Source organism: Sphaeroforma arctica, assembly GCF_001186125.1.
Source record: "Sphaeroforma arctica JP610 unplaced genomic scaffold supercont1.67, whole genome shotgun sequence".
In the NCBI taxonomy this organism is placed as follows: Eukaryota; class Ichthyosporea; order Ichthyophonida; genus Sphaeroforma; species Sphaeroforma arctica.
Genome location: NW_014040491.1, coordinates 1 through 20,868, shown reverse-complemented (window position 1 = coordinate 20,868; position 20,868 = coordinate 1). Strand labels below are relative to the sequence as shown.

General features: G+C 42.7%; 3 protein-coding genes across 3 annotated transcripts; 1 reads left to right on the top strand and 2 right to left on the bottom strand.

Moving 5' to 3' along the window:
• Positions 1-399: 399 nt before the first annotated feature.
• SARC_01638 (hypothetical protein) lies at positions 400-3,192 on the top strand (the record flags this gene model as incomplete). Its single annotated transcript, XM_014304628.1, has 1 exon — positions 400-3,192. The coding sequence occupies one exon, from the start codon at positions 400-402 to the stop codon at positions 3,034-3,036; it is 2,637 nt and encodes an 878-aa protein (XP_014160103.1). The 3' UTR covers positions 3,037-3,192.
• Positions 3,193-4,473: 1,281 nt separating this feature from the next.
• SARC_01637 (hypothetical protein) lies at positions 4,474-8,287 on the bottom strand (the record flags this gene model as incomplete). Its single annotated transcript, XM_014304627.1, has 8 exons — positions 4,474-4,793; positions 4,932-5,070; positions 6,124-6,245; positions 6,465-6,629; positions 7,022-7,144; positions 7,255-7,377; positions 7,843-7,965; positions 8,128-8,287. 8 exons carry the CDS (start codon positions 8,285-8,287, stop codon positions 4,474-4,476), a joined length of 1,275 nt encoding a protein of 424 aa, XP_014160102.1.
• A 3,748-nt stretch (positions 8,288-12,035) lies between these two features.
• On the bottom strand, positions 12,036-14,234 carry SARC_01636 (hypothetical protein). Its single transcript, XM_014304626.1, has 2 exons — positions 13,380-14,234; positions 12,036-12,443 (listed from the first exon to the last, which is right to left on the bottom strand). Exons 1-2 carry the CDS (start codon positions 13,909-13,911, stop codon positions 12,067-12,069), a joined length of 909 nt encoding a protein of 302 aa, XP_014160101.1. The 5' UTR covers positions 13,912-14,234; the 3' UTR covers positions 12,036-12,066.
• Positions 14,235-20,868: the final 6,634 nt, after the last annotated feature.

Here is a 20,868-nt window from a genome sequence, read left to right as displayed (position 1 = left end):
AAGCCTCGCAGTGTATGTAAGAGAGTCAGTACGCGCAGTCTACGATATTACTCACTACATAAATTGAATAGCGGAGTGCGCAATATATAGCTACGTTACCGTATACTTGATCGTTATATTTCTTATTGTCTCGAGGACTGCCCCAGATACCATTTTCTCGAGCATTATATAATTAGCCTGACGCTCAGGGCACACGCACGTGCTTTATATACGATTGATTGCTATCCTTCTCAATACTGAAGTACTCACGAACATAATTTTTTTATGTACCTTTGATTACCGTGTTTTTGTGTGTGGTTATTTTCCTTATAGTTGCACACATCGTTCAAAGCCATCTGTGACTATAGAGGCGTGTTTTTATATGGATACACACCACACCGTACACTCAATATTATATAAATGAATGCACAAGACAGCTTCGCGGGCTTACAAGATGTGCTCCCACAACCAAGGCCCGTTAGCAGGCGTCGCAGGAAGTTTGATCGCAGAGGCGATGAAGATAGAAAGAGCAAGGAGGAGATGGACAAGCTGCTTGTCTTTGGCTACGCATGCACACTCGTAGACAACCCAACAGTCGCACAGGACATCGACCACGGGAAGTACTTGGGTCCATGTATGGCCGACGAGAGTCTGCTGGTGGATAGGCATGACGTCAGGCACAATGTGAGCGACCTAAATAGGTTCAAAGCGATCAAGAAAAAACTGAAGGGCATTCCCAGGAGCGAACGGGGGAGTGAGGAGGAACGCGTGGTGTACAAGCTGTGTGATGCGATGCGCAAAGAACCTTATGAGCAAGCGCTTCTGAAGAAGGCACAGGAAGAACGAGATCAAGAAGTGAGGAATAAGCAAGAGACACTTGACCACACCAGTGGCAATGTGTTCCACTATAATTATGGAGAGGGCAGCGGTTCGAGTGCACACGCACGTGATGCTGGAGGAGTAGCACAAGCGCCCACACTTGAACAGGTGGCTCGATTTTCAGGCCCAACAGCGATGTCTGTGTTGCACGGGGAGTGTACGGAGGTGGGGCAAAAGCCCATGTCATATCAACTACCATTCACACTGCCGAGGGATTTATGCGCACCTGCGCTGAGAGGCGTACATGAGATCATAGTTAGCGCAGCTGAGTTCCTAGAGGCGAATTCGATGCAGGCCGAGATTGCGCTCAAAGCAAGTGTTGACAGCAATCCCTTGATAGCATTCGTAACAACCGGTCATGGGTTGCATGGGTATTATAAGTTTGCCAGAGAGCGTGTGCGTACGGGCAAAATAGTGGCACTGGATATGGAGATCGAAGACGAGCCAGACACTGACATGCAGGTGGATGGCATCGACACCAAGGTGGGCATGGGAGGCAGCGAGAGCGAAGTAGCGAGAGATGAGCGTACAACCAGTGAGACAGTAGGCGAAGGTAAGTTGGTTTCCGAGGACGGTGCCATTTCTAATGGTCATAAAATACTAGCGCACGAAGACGCAGATGACGAGGTTGGCGAAATTGTGAATCCGGAGAGTGGGAGTAGTGGTAAGACCATGCCAGATACTGTCGATGAGATGCACAAGCTCGTCGACGACCTGTTGGAACCAACAGCACACAAACCTGCAATGGGCCTAGACGACTGCATGGCTGCTGTGGGCGCTTTTGTAAGCAATGGCATAGCTGCATCTCAGGCGGATAATAGTGGCAAACCCAAAACAGTAATGGATACAGTGTCTGCCTTGGTTGCGTATGGAGAGTATTCCGATTCGTCTGATGATGGCGACAGTGATGAGAACGAAGCCGCAATTGTCGGAGGTGTGGATCCACAAGCAATCGATGTGAGCGTAAGTGTAGCTGAAAATGGTGCATGTGAGCGCTCAGATGATAACGCAGTAGACGTGATGCATGGTAGTAGTCCACAGGTAGGGGGCGGTCTGGTGGGATACAGAGGCATTGCCAACACAGACAGCGCTGACAGTCAATCGAGTGAAGAGGAAGGCGAGATATCGGCAGCCTCGCATACAGTGCAAAATTCACTTGGCGTGCGTGATGATGAGTTAGAAGATCCAAAATTCAAATCTGAAGATGAGAGCGGTGACTCTACACGCGTTGCTAAGCTGCGAAGGAAGATAAAGGAAACAAATGGTACGTCATCAGGAGAAACAGAGACTGAAGGGATTTTATCCGATGCGTTGGAGGCTGTGGAGCAAAGTGAATCCACTGAAAGAACGAATAGCACAGCTGAAGACTTGAGCAGGTTACAGAGACCTGTCAGTGTTGAAAATGACACTATTGAAGGAACAGACAACACAGCTGAAAACGCGAGCAAGAGACGGAGATCAGTCAATGTAGAGACAGAGGATGAGGAGAGCAAGATGAAGAACAACGATGACGATAAGGTGGTCAGCGAAGGACTAAGCATATCAACGGCAGTCAATGAGCTATATGAGGGTGGAGGGAACGAGACTGCCCTGGAGGAGAATGAGTCTATGGGTAGCACAGGTACCACGAAGTTAGGTGTCGATACAAAGGCAACGACATCGGGGAAGGCTAAAAGAGATAGCAGACGTGTAACTGACAAAGAGAGCGCAACACACGAGCCAGACAGCCCAACAAGTGAGGAGGAGGGCGAAATCTTTGAGAAGGTAGACAAAGTGAAACTCACGAAACCACCAACAGCGGTTGCAGACGTGAACAACGCGACTGAAAAGGCGATGACCAAGATCGAGATTGACAGTTCTAAATCAGACGTGGAAATGGATAGCTTATCTGTGAACAAGATGAACAAGATCAAGTATGTTAGTAGCAACAAGGAGCACGAGAATGCGACTGAGGGTACGTCAACAGCTAACGATGGAGGGGAGATGGCGGTTACAGAAGATGGAGCTGCCAGTCAAGATGCTCAATCCACTGCGAGTAAAGTGAGCGACACAGAGTTACATGTCGGGCAGGCGCAACACAAGAAACGGAAAGCAAATGCAGTGGGTGTAGCGGATTCTTTGGATGCAGAAGATACTAAGCGCTCTGGTCGAGGCAAACGGCACAAGCGAACAAAATAAAGTGCAGCTGGACAGGTGTACCCTCAGTATTGCAACATGTTGCCTGTATTCTCGATATATATAAAAGTTTGAGGGATTTCCTGATTAATATGGAAGTCTTGCTCTGAGTGTGATGACCTCTTCATAGCGCTTTTAAGCGGGTCACGCCTGTAGGACAAATATAACTACAATACGATCCCACAACGCGAAAACCACAAATTATCACGTTCCAGTTTAGAAGTCGCTTCTGTTCCCTCTAGTCTATTTACCATTTTTTTTATTCGCAACGGAAACATACAGCCTGCCCCCCCCCCCCTCTTTCATAAGCACAGGTGCTAACTTGTATAATTGAAATTCAAAATTTACTTCTGTTCTCTAACATTCCTTATTTATTCATATGCCACTGGCACTGTGCCGTTGGTCCATGCGTCGGTCTATCTTCATGATTTTGCATACATTGTCGTGTATGATCTTCTCTTGCTTTTCTATCATCGCCTATCAAAGTCGATTTCTGAGAGGTCTTGGTGATTTTCATTGATATGCCACCTGTCAGATCAAGCTATCGGTATACTGCGCGAGTAGCTGTTTGCAAAGCAAAGGTTCCATATTTTCCATTTTTCCATCTCTATTATCTCAGCGATGATCGAACGAATCTCTCATACACCTGACAATACTTTCCTGTCAGATGGTGGCGTTCGCATATAATCAAGATCATCAACCCTGCTGGAAGTCAAATGCGATGCGACGAGTGAAGCACCGCTCTCTTCTGCATCAGTATAAACTTAGCTGTCATCAGCGAGCAAAGGGCTGGCCTGCAAAGTCATTGCAGCCATATGGTCTGATGTTGTCCAATGAGAGTCCATGCACAACACCTGCACTACCCCTGAAGCCAATGAAATCGATGCGCACATATTTGATCGGGTGTGTGCTGGTCGAAGTCACTACAAACTCCCATGGATTGAAGGCCAGAGCATTCATGGTGCAGTTTTGTTCCTCAGAGCCTTTGGGGGAATGTAAACTGCCTGTGGGTTGAAATAACACATGTGGCGATGTGAGTGTCAGTTGATAGAACTCCATGGATTCAGAAGATGGAAATGATGAGGAATCCATTAGAATGTGAATAAGTCTCGTACCTGATGTTCTGTGTTGGACTAGTGATATATATAGTTGATCTGCGATAGATCACGACAAATCTATAATATATTTTCTAAATTTATAAGTATCTACGACAATAGCTTTTTGAATTTATAAGTATTTACGACATCAATCATTGATTTTAGTGCTATCATCATTATAGCGGTGTGTGATGTAACTTCAAAATATCTCTTGCTGATTACTAGTTTAATACATAGATGTGATCGAGTTGGTACAAATCAAGGGTCCGGTACTAGCACACACTCGCAGATGAGTTTGAACTCTTGTTGTTGTCATTATCAACTTACCAACTGGTCGATAATACTAATCGTAGGAACTGATGTACCATTGCGAGGTGAAAGGATTGAATTCTCCACTGCCCTGTCTCTGCCTGATGTCGTATATATACGCAGCCAGCTCATTGGTGGGGTTGTTGTCTGGAAGTACGATAAGTATGAATGCTCGATTGGTACTGCTGCCCAGGGAGGTGCGTATCATCCACTCTCCTACAGTGCCCAGTCCATCGGTGTCTGCAGTCGTGGGGCAGTTGTCTAGCTCATCACCAGCTGAGAATGCATTCGGTGCACTTGTATCAAGAGCGGACTCCAGCTGTCCATTCGAGAGGTTGAACGCAGTGGTGTCAGCTGTGGTTCACACTAATAAATTACAGAGAGATATGTTTTTCTCACTAAGTGCTGCACACTAAGTTATACATTCAGAATACGAAAGATTTTAGTGCAGTATTTAGCAGAAAACAGTACTTTGACCGACAGTTAAAGTACCTTGACAGTTTCGTACGGCACACTCGATGAGCCTGTAGGCACCCAGGCAGTGAAAGTACCAGGGTAAACCAGATCGGAACTCAATGTCTGAGATAAGGCTGACTGCTTCATCATCATCAGCTAGCACATACCCTTGATCCTATCATTCAGGGTGTGAAGCGATCTAGTGAGTAATAACTACAGCAATCCCATGTATGGCAGTAGTATAGACGGAGAACCTTCACAATAACAGCAAATGTGTGAGCATAAGCAAAGGAAATGAACACGTGCATCTCCACTGTCACTACTGGTTGAAATCGATTAACTTGTACGTCAATGCCATAGTTTTCCCTTGTGCCAAATGCCATGTTTTCTCTTGTGCTGTACCAAGTACACTATAATAATATGAAAATGACCAAACATATCTGTTTCCCTACACAGCAACGGTTATTCCGTCTACGTACACACATTCAAGCGTATAGGCACACACAAAGTCAATGCAATGTTGCCGACTAGTTTTCGGTTGAAGAGTCCCGAGCGCCTAGCCAGGACTCAAAAGTAGCATAAGTATACGATGTCGTACCTCACGAGGGAAAAACTCTGAGGTGGGATATCGTACAGTAATAATGCATGACACAAAAGTGTAAGTCAGTAAAGCTATAAACAAATTTCGATCCCACCCGCACCTCGAAATCGATCAGCTCGTTATCCCGGGTACACATTAGTGAATTGGTAGCTGCCACCTCACCGCCGTTTTGGCAGCACAATGCGACGTGCAAATGTGTCGTCAGGAAAGGCTATAGATTCAATATTTGCCTTAGGATTCGATCCAGCTGTTAGGGAGCAGCTCTGCTGGTCTTGTACCATCCACAGAAAGCATGTCGCATATGTGCATGTGTATGCAAAGAAGATACGGCGAGAGATTAGATATATGCCTTTGCACACATTTGATCTTTGAGTGCATGCCAGCTGACACTGCTTATATCATGATATTTATGTTGTTGCGCAACACCTCCAGGACACTCATGCAACAGTAGCGATGAACTTTTAATCTCGTTTGGTGGCGATGAATGAGGACGTGCTAAACCCTAGACATGTGTGAAGTCACACTTATACGTGCAAGCTCAAGCCTTGCGCTCGAGGAAAATGTCCAATCCCATCTCTATCGAATGGGAAGTCCACAGCGGTACACCATTTCATTTGAGATACTTACCGCTGTACAGCACGACTCTGCGCAGCCCCGTTCGGGGTCGCAGTTGCCTTGGTTACCCGAATTTCTAAGTGTACCGTCGGGACAGTTTGCGGCCAAATGGTAGTCAGCACACTTGGCAGGGTCTGAGAAGAAAACCATACAATAAAATTCCGTGGATAAAATTAGTCAGATTGAACAAGGGTAAACAGAAATGATGGGATGCTACATAGCCTATCACAGGCAAGGGCCTTTGCTCTCCCATCAGTTCTAAAATAGATATCAGAAATGATATGGCTTGGGAAATATGACTCGCAGCTTAAGCAAGTAGAATTTTAAAATCCGTGGGAAACAGAGAGACATACCTCCAGCATACGCCACGCAATTGAACCCGTCGGAGTTATCTGGGTCGCGGTAGCCGGTGGGATTACACTCACAGGTGTAATCTGCGCCCACATGGTTTACACATACAACAGTATCGCCTTCGTTTTCACATTCAATGATTGCGGCAGAGTCGCATTCGTCAATATCTGAACATTCCGAGAGGAATCACAATGGGTTTTGTAAGTTTAATCGTCAGCAATTGTATTTAACGAAAACAAGAGTATACATGCAATTGATAACCCGATACGATCAGTTCATGTTTGTATTTTTTTCTCTCACTTTCGTGTACAAAGAAGAGTTTGTGCAGTTTCACAACCCAAACCTAGCGCAGCGTATTTCTTAATGTCCGAATGTCGTGCACTCGCCCCTAAAATGTACAGCGATACGTGGTCTCGACACAAGAAGATGTACAACCTAGCGGATGTACTGAGTAGTCCCCAAGCACACTGTAACAGAGTCAGCTCTAAGCAATCGAGTACAACGGAAAACGTAGAACGAAGATTGTGTCGCGTGACACTACTGAGGCAAAACCGGATACCTGTGTAGATAAGTCCATCGCCTGTCCAGAATTCATCGCATGCACATTCAAAGCTCCCGTCGGTGTTTGTACACTGAGCATTCTCATCGCAATTGTGCGTATTGACCAGGCATTTGTTTATATCTACGAGATTGCATAATGATGTTGTACAACGAAAGTATACATGCCGATTTCAAATGTTTTGTAATATATCCGGGCAACAAGCTGATCCTGTATTGTTCAAGGGTACCTACCTGTGCATGTATGCCCAATTCCTGTGTAGCCACTGTTACACGCACACGTAAAGCCCCCGTCTGTGTTTGTACACGTTGCATTGGAGTGACAGTTGTGCGTGTCGAGTGCACACTCATCCTTATCTGTCAAGTATTGAAATTTCGGACCATTATCATAGAAATTGAGTTCTCAAACAGCTAGGTACATAATTTACAGAAGGGTTGTGACAGGGACATTGATAAGCTCCAACAATCCCAGGCTAAAGACGCATAATATGTACGAGAACTTTCATAGTTGTTATGTGAAACAATAAGGCTGGAGTGATAACAACAGACTATCAGCTGATCATGAACTACCTATGGATGCGAAACAGCAACAGTCCGTCGCACGAGAACTTTAAGAGTTGTTATGTGAATTGATAAGGCAGGAGTAATAACAACAGACTAATAGCTGATCATGAACTACCTATGGATGCGAAACAGCAATAGTCGGTGTTCACATATTCCTCAGCAAATTCAATCAAAGGATGACTACTGTTGAAATTCTCGATGCCTTGGTAAGGAATGTGCTCGTGCAGCGCAGCACTTCCAATACAAACTTCTGCTTACCTATGCAGGTGACACCGTCGCCAATGTGGAACTCATCGCAAGTACATTCAAAACTGCCGACAGTATTTGTACAAATAGCGTTCATATCGTAGTTGTCTGCACCGGCCAAACACTCATTCACATCTGTGAGAGTATGACAGTATACGTATTAGTAAAACATTTCAAGCAGCACAAATACTCAGTTCGAGCAGCACAAATACTCCATTCGAGCAGCGATTAGTGCCTGAGAGAACTCTCAAACATAACCAGAAAACTACGTGCATTTGTACGACCGAGAGGGTTTACCTTCACACGTAGTACCACTTCCTGCGTAGCCACTGTTGTATGTACAGGTGTAACTGCCGTCTATGTTCCCACACGTTGTGCGTGCCGAGTGCACATTCATCCGTGTCTGTTCGGCAATATACATAAATGTCAAATGGTTGTACATGTTGACGATATTCATGGTCAGTATTTACAGACATATCTAGAACAACTGTAGGTGCCTGGAAAAAGACTCAACTCCAAAAGGACTTAAGTGTGTAGATGGCTTAGGAGATGTGCGAGCCAAGTATTCAAGCAGTGTTTAGTCGGCAATGGATGCACAACAATGGGCTTGATGTATAACAATATGTGCTTTGTTAGACGACTATATGTATGCTACACACCTGAACATCAACTGAATAACACTGAATAACACCTATTACATAAGCTACTGTAAACTACAATATTAACACAAAACGGACAATTTAAACGAGTTCATGGAAGGTATTCGTCCGCCAATACATAAATTGAAACACGGTGCTTATGGAAAATCTAGTTCAATCTATGTCGCATTAGACAGCTTTATATCTATTTGATTTGTCACACGCTGTTTTCATACAGTTGATGTTTCTTTTGGGTCATATAGACACGCGGCTGAATTGAATAATGATTGAGACTCACATACATACCTACACATGTGTGCGGACCACTAGATTGGTACCCATGATTGCACATGCACTCAAAGGAGGGTACCAGATTTCTACAGAAGGATATGGTGCTATCGCAGCTGTCCAAATCTTATGCACACTCGTCAATGTCTAATTCGGCGGAGAGCAGTAGAAGAGAGGAGGGAATAAGAAATTCGGTACTAAACCTACATGGATTGAAAATATCTTTTGTGGGTAGAATAATCTGTATGGGGCATATCCAAAGCAATGCACAGTATTCTCGAGAGCGGTGACTGGTTCTGGCGTACGCTGACAGTGTTGTACAACTCAAAAGCGTGACATTCAGCAGTCTAGCACTTAATGGGCCAAAAGCATTGTTTATAGTACAAATGGTCTCACTGAATTAACACTAATTATTGTTGTTCGCAACTGCTCGTAGACGAGCGCATTGGAAGCACATCACTTACCCGTGCAGCCAATTTTTCCATCGCCCTCGAGACCCTCATCACACAGGCACTCATAGTCATTGGGTACGTCGTTGCACGTCGAATTGGTCTGACACACAGCCGTACCTTCAGCACATTCATCAAAGTCCAGGGCATTGACGATACAGTTCTTGCCGTCTCCCACATACCCCTCGTTGCAAAAGCACGAGTAGCCAGTCGGAGTACTTGTGCACACGGCATACTGACTGCAATCGTCTAGTTCCGGGGCGCATTCATCAAGACCTGCAGTGTTTTGTTGTTTTGAGATCGATGGTGTACTGGTCTGGAGCTTGACATACATCGTATACTGTTTGTGAGTACTAAATGAACCCCAATGCATATATCACGGAGAACTTAACCCGGACAGTGCAAGGTAGGTCGATGAAGTCAAACACAAAAGTTTGCCTGTTCTTGTATATTGTCATGTGCACATCAATACATTATCTACCAATTTGTTCGTATCAGAATATGTACAATGCGTGTCAATTCATTCGTACAAGACTGACAGTTCAGTCCTGGAACCTACTCATTCTTTGCTTAATCATTCTCACAGTTTTAAACGAGGGGGCGACTAATGCGTTTGTAATCTATCTTGAAATGCTACACGTAGAGTAGACTATGTGTACATACCTTGTATTTCCTGACTATTGTTATCCTTTCCCGTGCCCAGACTCAAGTCCAGGACAATAGCAAATATGATGATAACATGACTTACGGCTAAGACGAGTACCAGCTTCCTCTTCATGCAGAGACGAAATATGGAATATTATATAGAAACCCACATCAGCAGTTGAGCTAAGCAAGCTACCACAAATTTATATATAGTGTAGTACTTTACCTTGAGATGATTTAAGTTGATATATTACCGCCGTCAAGCATGTAACCCTTCGTTCTACTAGAGTAAACAGATACGCAATGCTTTATCAGCCGTGGAAGTGCAAAATGTCGCAATGCCAAACAGCGCGAACGGCGGCTCTGTAAAACAATTTGTTCATTAAAAAAATTCTTATCGATTTGATCTCCATGAATGTTTAGTTGAATGCCAATGAAAAGTTGCCGCCTAATCAATACAGTGTGCTAAGCAATTGTACTGGAAATGAGTTATTTCAAGCAACAACAGGAGTTTTTACTTTTTTTATGTAAACAAAACAAAACAAAAACTTTATAAACAAATTGGTCAATCATGATGCGTCTATTTACGTAGCCTTCTAAATTAAACTATGTATTTAAAAAAAGAATACGTGTTGTGTGACTTGTGACTTGTGACTTGTGTATATATACTTTATAATTCAAAAGTTTTTACTTGATGTATACTATGTATTTATAATATTGAGAGTTTTTAAAAGTTTGAATAATAGAAAAAAATATAATAAATTAAATAAATAACCTTCTAAAAAATAGAGACAGAAGGCTAAATATTATTATTTTTTAATAAAATTAATGTATAAAAACAATGTAAAAAAATACTGTTTATAAAAAACAGGACAGTAAATACTGACTTGTGTGGGTTGTGCTGGACGACGGACGTGCAACTACACAATATGTAAATATGTGTTTCCATTTAAGAAGCCCTGAAGGCTATGCAATATGCAAGAATTTGTGATGACTCACGTGGTCAATGTATTTGATCACCAACCTACTACAGGACGGTATAGGACTACAGGTACACTATTATCATACTTTTAAAAACAGGTACAATAGATCTATTATTATCACTAGATCTACTACTGTTACACTTTGTGAAATAACAGGCACATCAAATCTATTATCACACTTTGTCCAATAACAGGTACACTAGATCTATTATTACACTTTGTGAAATAACAGGTACACTAGATCTATTATTACACTTTGTGAAATAACAGGTACACTAGATCTACTATTAACACTTTTCGAAATAACAGATAAACTAAACCTAATATAGCACTGTGAAATAGCGCTAGTACAGCAGGCGAGAAAGCACTTTTGAATACCATGCAGTTATATCTTGGTTGTCAGTATCTGTATCCGCTCTTCCCCGTTTTCCACTTGTATTCCGTAATAGAAAGTGTATTGGCAGCTCGTAAAGCAGTCTTTACCACGCGATAACCACATACATAGAGCACCAAGTTTATTGACCTTAGTCGTATACTAAAACGAGGGTTGACCTGTGATATATCGTTTCTGCATTTCGAACGCCAATAAAGCTACATCAAAAAAATGGACCGGAAACTAGCATTCGTGGCAAAGACCCTTCGAGCAGCGCCTTCACCCCCTCATTCGTAAGAGACTGCTTAAAACAATATCTCATTGATTTATACGAAGATCCTTCGGACTGAAAGCGTGTTTTTATCGTATCGGCGGGAGCATACATGCGAATACAGCTACATCACCTGCTATGCTACCAGCCATAATAATTGAAAGATTCCTGCTACGCCTCTCTCATGGGCGAACTCGTCGCGGAGCGTGGCGTAAAGGGGGAAGAATACTATCGAGTACGGCACATCGCGCATCGTGACAAGTATGCCTACATTGTAGGAAAAATCATAGAGAGATACGAGCGCGTGTGGGAAACATATGCTTGTTAGTCACGAGAGATGTAGAGCATCTCTATACAAAGTGTGACGGCCTCAATATAAAGTGCCTACCTACTGACCTGAAAGACCTGTTGACCTATATATAGAGTTATTCCAAACAATTCACCCTCTTCTGTTACCAGCATCTGTATCCGCTCACTCCGTCTTTTACTTGTATCTCGGATTAGAAAGTGCATTAGCAACTAATATAGCAGTCTTTGCTTTGCGATAACCCAAACATAGAGAATCTATTTTATTGATTTTGGTCATAAATTAAAACAAGGGTTGACCTGTGATATATCTCTTCTGCATTTCGAAAGCCAATAAAGCTACACCAAACAATGGTCCCGTAACCAGCATTCGTGGCACCGACCCTTTGAACAGCGCCTTCACCCCTTCATTCTTTACAGTTTGCTTAAAACAATCTCCGATTGATTTATATGAAGAGCCTTCGGACTGGAAACGTGTTTTTATCGTATCGGCGGGAGTACAAGCGAATGCAGCTACAGCACCTGCTATGTTACCAGCCATAATAATTTGCGGGATCCCTGCTACGCCTCTCTCATCGGCGAACTTGTCGCGGAGTGTGGCGTATAGGGGGAAGAATACTATCGAGTACGGCACATCACGCATCCAGGTGACGAGTATGCCTACATAGTAGAAAAAACCATAAAGAGTAACGGGCGCGTGTGTGAAACATATACTTGTTAGTCAAGTGAGATGGAAAGCATCTCTATATAGCGTGTGACGGCTTAAATATCAGTACCGACATGACAAAAGATCAAGCTTCCGCGCGAGCACTGAACAAAAGTATTTCTAGAGCGAGCTGGTAAATGACATTGTGATAAATCGTAGTACCTTATACAAACTCTGGTTGCCATCAACTCCATACTCTATAGTCTAGGTACATTCATGATGATCCGACATACAAGAACTATAGAGATCACGACACAGCAACAAGCTTCACCATATTCCTGAAACCACGACAAGTGGCATACATAGAAAACAGTGATAGCCTATGTTTAAACAAGAACACCAAGTGACACCCCAAAGCACTCAAACTCAAATAGTGGAATCGTCAAAGAGTTAGCACATGAAAATATGAACAAATTTTAAAAACACCAATAAATGATGAAAAATAGATAAAGTTGCTCATCCCAATTTCAAAACAAGTGCCTATATACACTTGAACACTCTTCTTCCCCTTCACTGAAACACTGACGCGAAGTGCACGGTTTGAAACCCCCATACTTCAAATTGAATGAAGAGAATAAAACCAACAGCATATAGCCTATATTTTAGGCAGAAAATCTCGACGAAATCACCAATCATATCTGAATATCATATGAATATAGGCGATACCATAACTGAAAAGTATTATAAAGGTTACCATATAAGGCAGTATACTCAAAATCATCAGACACTGGCGTTCACAATATATTTAATTCATTGCATCCAAGCTTGCCTCCTGATTTCATATCAATAGTGTCCCTGACTTTGGCATACATACGTGTACGACAGGACAACGCGCTCGTCTAAACCAGCAACAAACACACGCAACAAGAACTCCCTGGACTAACACATACCTTTATACAGCCCTTTTACTCCGAGATTCTTTACCACCTGTATGGTGCCCAGTCGTTGTTCAACCGGTTTCATATTCTGTAACTGCATACGTAGCTTGACTATCTCCATCGGATTGGTTGCGCTGACCTGAAAAAACCCTGCAGACGCCCCAGCAATGATTTGGTTGCTTATACTAATTTTACCTGTGACTGGATCTGTTAGCAACTCCCTCACACCGTCGTTGACACTTAGCTTGATAGCCTTCTCGGGCATAACCCCTATAAGATTACTCGTAAGACCCTTGTAGAGACTTCGGAAACCCTCTTTTCCCACAATCGTCTTGAAAGCATGAACAATACCAGTGTACGGAAGTTTTCCCGTTTTGACATCGGGCTTCTGTGCTTGCAGACGAGTCTTGACAACATCGACAGGGAATATAAAACATGTACCAACAACCCCTGCCAAAGCTCCTACAGCCAGCTTTTGGGTCATCGGGATATGTGGGGCTAGCTGTGCTACAACAGCAGATTCTATTTGATTTGATGTCGCCATGATGTCACTTTTAATCACAAAAAGATATGTATGTGAATTGCGCAGGCGGAGGTTTGAGATTCGCTTTGATAGTTCCACAGAGGGCCTTTTTAAGTCTTCTGTACTTGAAGAGATCTTCTATTCGAGGTATTATAACAGCTAGCTTGCAACACTGCACTTCTTGTACGCCTCAGAAACAGTTGACTGTGTATGTATGTGTATGTACCCTCTGAAAATCTCATGTGTACTGTTGTGTACACATTTGTAACAATTTTGAACAAGCGACAGTCGTCAAATTGTTTTATAGAATGAACAGTTGATTACTACTCTGAACTCATTCAACCTTCTGATTTTTATTAATTTATAAAAATAATAGAAACAAAATCGTACAGATGTAAAATAAATACCCAAAAGTGTTCACAGTTTCACACTTCACGCGTGGTGGTATGCAGGTAAAAACCTTTTTAGGCTGTGAGCTAAACTGTGCGAGCATTTAAGTCTGTCACCCCCTGTGTCTGTTCACTGTGATCACTGATCAGAGTCCCCTCACCGGCTCACACTGTGAGTCAGGGACACTTAACGACCTGGGCCCTGGACTCCTGGGCCCTGGCCCCTGGCTAAGAGATGACAATCAGACAATATCATTATATCACTGATCGAGAATAGTGATCAGTGTGACGAACTGATAGTGAACAGTGTGACAAACTGACTCTGCTATGGCCTGTGAGGTTGTGATTGACTGATATCACGGATCGAGAATAGTGATCAGTGTGACAAATTAATAGTGAACAGTGTGACAAACGGACACTGGTATGGCCTGTGTAGTGACCAAACTGACACTGCTATGGCCTGTGAGGTTGTGATTGACTGATTAAAAAAACGCAGAGTCATCACTCATCACTCATCACTAATCACACTTCACAGACTCATCACTCACAGTCTGAGTTAAATACAGTACAGAGTTACAGACTCACAGTCGCACAGAGGATAAATACTGTTCAGAGTTGCAGACTCACACTCTCTCAGTCTCACAGAGTCACAGTCACAGAGTCACAGACTCACAGACTCACAGACTCACAGTCTCACAAGTCACAGAGTCATATGTAGACTCACAGTCTCAACTCTCAACTCTCACACACCCTGTCACACAGTCAATCAGTCAATCACTCATCACTGATCTGTCATACAATTAATCAATCACCGACCCCACCGCGAATGTTCAATTTATATTTTATATTTTAGAAGGCTATGGAATATCGAATTCACGATCCACTATCAGTTTATATTCACGCGTATAGTATTGCTGCCTCTCGGGGGCTGAGGCTTGAGAGTTGGGGCCTTTGGGCTATAGGCCGGGTGCCCCGGGCCTTCTCTCTGGGCTGGCACTTGGCACTTTGGCAGGCTGGGGCCCGCTGGGCTTGGCACTAGGCCTGGCAGCCTGGCAGGCAGCCTGGCACTCATTATGATTGCAGGCTGCCTGCCTGCTAGGGGGTAAAAAATCATATATGTACAGTCAAACCACTATAACTGTCTACCTCTTTAAATGTCCACTTTTCAATAGGGGTGACCCCATATATATATTTGGACTATTTTACTTTATTTTACATATTGTGATGGAGTACAGCCTGGAAAGACTATGAGTAAATATAATTAAGCAAGTCGAAGTATCTGAAGTGTTTTGCTCTGATACTGTCCCACAGGTTATAGCTCAACAGGTCAGCGCCAAGCTCAATACGTTATGGGTGTACTGATTTATAATTAAACGTTAATGTTTATTATCATGTCGTATAAACCTTTTTTTTTTAAACGGGTTCAACGCTAATATAGGACCAACGAACCCCCCAATATTGCACTTCGAATATGTACCTAAAACTCATGAAATGGGCTATAGCAGCTGTTTCGATCGATCATAAACTAGCATTGAATGTCATGAAGCATTTCCTAGTTCCAACTGATAGCACATTTTCCCAACAACTTTTACAATTACCAAACAGTGGCGTTTATAGTTTACACAAACACAAACACACATACAAATTACGGCAGACCTGCAGGCTGAGCCTACAGACTACACAGTATACACAAGTACAACACTATTCCACACAATTATAGCTATATATGCCTGAAGCCGCTTAGCTGTCAGTGACGAACAAACATCATGCCAACATACGAAGAAGCAAGTAATACTACATGCCCAATAGACTTGACCACTACACCAATTATTGGCAGGTCAAATTCCCCGCGAGCATGTGGGACAAATCTGTGGACCTAGAAATAGCACCTCCATGAAAATTCAGAGGACCATATATGTAATAAAAACTGAGCTTTGTTTTTATCGCCATAGTATAAAAGCTTTTTTTAAAAACTGGAAACGGCTTGAGCTTAGGTCATCATCAGCGCCTGAGCGTATAGAGGGTGTACCAGGACTACTTGCCCCAGAGCCTGTCTACCTCATTGATTGTCCACTTTGGCTCAGGACGGACCCTGGACAGTTAAAGAGATTTGACTGTATATAATTATTGGAGCGTTTTTAATTTTAATATTATAGTTCTTTTGAAGAAAAAAACAACAACACCAAAACCCCCCTTCTGGCCACCAATATTGCTTTTTTTTTTAAAAACAAACAAAAACAAGCTGCTCGTAGCCTTCTCAAGCTGTGGACAGTGTGGTCCAAGGCTATGTACAATTGTACATACATGTTACTGGACAATTGCTGTTTGGCCGTTCACTGAAAACTTTTACTCAAAGGGTGTTTACTGTTTCCGTATACATAGAGAGAAAAATAGAGTATATTCACATACAAATTATTCCTCTACGGCCTACGCTACAGTTTTAAATGTAGGGTTTGTTTTAAAGTAGTTTAAAAAATACTCAAGAGTAGAAAGTAGAGTATATATGTATTTAGTCTGTACTCTATAAAGAGTATATACTTTTGTGTAGAGGCCTACTTTCACAGTCACACTGAGGAGCGCATACAGAATACGAGAAAAAAAATTGTTGGATAAAAACGCCACTGTGCGTAACGTGTATTTATTGAGTAAACAAACCAGTGCGCAATATTCAATATATTTAAAACTTATGCTTTTTTTTTGTTTTCAAACAAATTTCTTTGTGTCGTTGACCTTTGATTTGAGTCTTGACTCTTGAGTCTTGAGACTTGACCTAAGCTAAATAAGTTATAGGGGTACGGTGTATAAGTTCCAACTTTAATGTTTACTTTTTGATTTTTAAAAGTTATAGCTTTTATTTAGGACAAATCAACTACAAAGTTTTTTTTGGAAACTGCACTCAATAGGACCCCTATCCAAATTCCCGTTTGGTACGAAAACTCTAATAAAAAGGCCCCTTCGAAATAAGCAATTTCAACCAATCAGAAGCCGTTACGCACGGGATTTTTATGTCTGGCAGGCGTGTATGCGTATGAAACGTAAATAATTAGGTAAAAATGTAAAAGGCCAATTTCTTGGGTAACAATTGGTAGTACATTTAACATGGGGGTTGGGGGGGCTCGCCCCCCCCCCCCCTCTCAATTTTAAACTAATTCAAACGCACATTATCATATGATTTATGGAAACGACAATATCGTTTCAAAAGTTGGATGTAAATATTCGTACGCACATCATACAATGTCCAGTGAATTCTACATTATGATAGTATTTATACCAACGATATCATATGTTGGATCTAAATTTTCGTACACAAAACATCCAATATCATCTGCCGTCAAACATCAACTACTATTCATCTACAAATATCTGTGTACTATAAATTATAATACAACGAAAGATTTAAATCATTTATGGCTCTGCGTACTTTATTTTGCAGAAATCCAGATGGTTCTGTCAACCTTCATTTAGCCCCTACTCTTGTTCGTGTATGTGTACACGCGTAAGTGTACACACATGTATGTGTTAACATACGTGTGTGTAAACATACGCGTGAAAACACACACACGCATACAATTGATCCCCCAGATGCATGTCAAATCGACTCAACAATTCACAAATATTGATGAATAAAGATTCGAAATCTCATACCGTATATCGTAAACGATTACCGGAATGCGTGACTGTGATGAAAAGAAACTATAATACAAGGCAGCATGCCCTTGCATGTGACATGTTCAAAAGGTGAACAATATGCAAATACACAATCATATCATAGACAAAGACTACATATACGATTAGTTCCACCACAACCACCAGACCATACATGTCCAAATGATACGGAACAAAATACATACCCCAATGAGCCACGGTAAAATACATCTAGAGATATACCACATGCTAATACATCATCAAATGAACCACTTCGTTCACCCCGTCAATCTCGGAGCAATATCCGTACAATCCAAGGCCGACGTCAAGATAATAGAAAAATGATGACGGAATATATATTGATGGTCAACCTACAAATGACTATGAAATAGATGTAAACCACAACCTTGTTTGAGTAACATACCAATGACACCTTTAGAAGATGAAATAGAAAACCTTTTACCAAAACCAATTACGATGGAATTAATCAAGAACTGTGTACAAATTATACTGATAATATGGATCCTTTAAAGGCGCAGTGTAAGATCTCTGCTTCATATGGGTATACCCAATTGCAGAGTTCATGCGAAAACTCGTTCAAAACCCATAGTAATATGAACGATTATATGTGCAACAGTGCTAGAAAGCAAAATAAATTTCGTGCAAATATTCTAAGCAGTATTTATACAGCAGATGGTAATAATATATTTTTTTTACATAAAAATTTAGTACTCTTTGCTCACATTGTAAACAAGGGTTTAAAAAAGGCAAACCTTATAAATTTTCTTTGTGCAAAGGTTTCGATCTTGATGATTTGAGAACCTACAAAACGTATACATAACCTACCTCAACCAACATTCATGGAGATTATGTTACTACTACTGGCCCAGCCTTTCAAAAGTATATTACAATTACAGTTTACACCACATACAGATAGTATATCTTTAAAACGTATTGGACATATGATTTCTTTCCCCAGTGTAGAACTGAATACCACTTTCAAAAAAAACCCACAGACCCCACCAAAACGTTGACTTGAAATTTGGATTTTCAATCAAAATATATAAATATTTAATATCCAGTAGGGAGTTTGGGGATCCCACAGCCCCACAGTCCCACATCCGCGAAAAATGTCGGGCCAGGCCGAACCCCCAATTGAGACGTTCGTCCCCAACGACTCGTTACCCAATGACCAATAGAAATTGGACACACAAAAATCTATCACAAACCTCTCTGCCCAGGTCAGTACTCTACAGGCCAATCTCAATCAAATTTTGGGACCGGCTCTAACAACCCCGAACAATGATGGGCCCATCTCCAAGAAGCCTTTGACTGATGACCAATGGAAATCAACCATACACCAAATGCTCACTAACCTCTGTGCAAAAACAACCAACCTTGAATCCGAACTTCGGGACCTTAAATCCCAAACCCTTGCACCTATAGATGAAGACACACCCGACACTTTCCGATTTGGCTCCACAAGCCCGCCTGTTCCGCCTGCGAAAAGACCGCGGTCACAGGCGCCCAATAGCAGCAGTGAGCCTCCCAGCTACCGCTCAAAATTGGGCAAACCTGCAAAACCGAGCCCTAAAAAACGCCCGACCCCACCAGCTTCTCAGTCCCAATCGCAGCCGCCAGTACCCGAACACCTTTTGACGAAAGTGGTGGGCCGCCCAATGTCAGACAAAACTCTTCATGAAATGGATGACATAACTTCGGTATGGCTCTTCTTCAGAGCAATTTTCCCTAACGGCAAGCCCCCATCTCAATCAGTATTAGAAAAATACTGGCATGCCCAACCAGCCCTCAATCGCCACCACTTTCTCTGGTATTTTCCGTTTAAATCGGTATCTCAACCAAATCGCCGCGAAGCTCCACAAGTTTCATCCGCCTTTGTGTTCCTAGCGACTCTGTCACCCAGGTGAAACGACATGCAGCCCTTACGTGGAAATGGCAGCTTGATGAAAACATCGACCCCCGCTCCCAACAACATCCTGACGCAACGAAAGCAGCTTTAATTCACTATCTCCGCACCAAGCGGGAGGCCCGCTGCACACATGAACGAGCGCCAAAAATTCTTGCCCGCAGCATGGATGCACTACAGAGCTCACTTGTCAACTCCACTAACGCAGACATCCTCCAATCTACCGCGGACCGTCTCCAAAAGACTTACCAAGCAAAGCATGATGCAAACCTCTTCTCACTTAACCCGCGAATCCCGGTAAACGCTAAAGAATTAGCGCGTGCGGAACCCAGACGACTTCATATACCAACGGTCTCCCCGACACAATCATCCGACACGATGGATAGCAATACGCAGCCTCAGCTTTCCACGACGAACTCTTCGACGACAGGCAATGATATAGAAATGGCTGACATCGTCAAAGAGGAGAGCCCAGTAGTATTGACTGATGACGAACAATGTTAGGACCAATGAGTATGACGCTCTTCAGCCCACAAGTACTCAACATGGACAACGCAGCACATACAGATAAGTGTTTGAATTGGATCTTTTCTGTATCATGTTGAAGAACCACCGTACCATCACCCGTCCCTGACACATCAACAGATGTTCCCCATACCCCGGCTAATCACGCTGTTGAAATACTACCTTCAAATATGGATTCAACCCAAATCATCGCGCTTGTTGGTTCCGACTATGATACTTCCGATCCAGGCCAGCCAACACATACCGAATTCATCCGTGGTCTGGTGCGGCATTGGCTTACCCCCAAACTCGCTTCTCGACCGGATTATGACGGATAACCTGGTCCTTCTCGGTATTTCGTACTCTGCACTAACCCATTCCGCGGCACTACACGGCGCAGACCCGATCCGTACCACAGAGGCGGGTACTCTACTTAGTAGGTCAGCAAGCGAATATATGGAACATTCGATAGTAACAGTATTTTGTCAACACCGGTGTAGAAATACGGCCTCC

Coding starts and splice junctions, on each gene's coding strand:
- SARC_01636 (XM_014304626.1), bottom strand. CDS start 13,911: ATGGCGACATCAAATCAAATAGAATCTGCTGTTGTAGCACAGCTAGCC. Junction 12,444..13,379: donor AGTAAAAGGGCTGTATAAAG/GTATGTGTTAGT, acceptor TCTACTATGTAG/GCATACTCGTCACCTGGATG.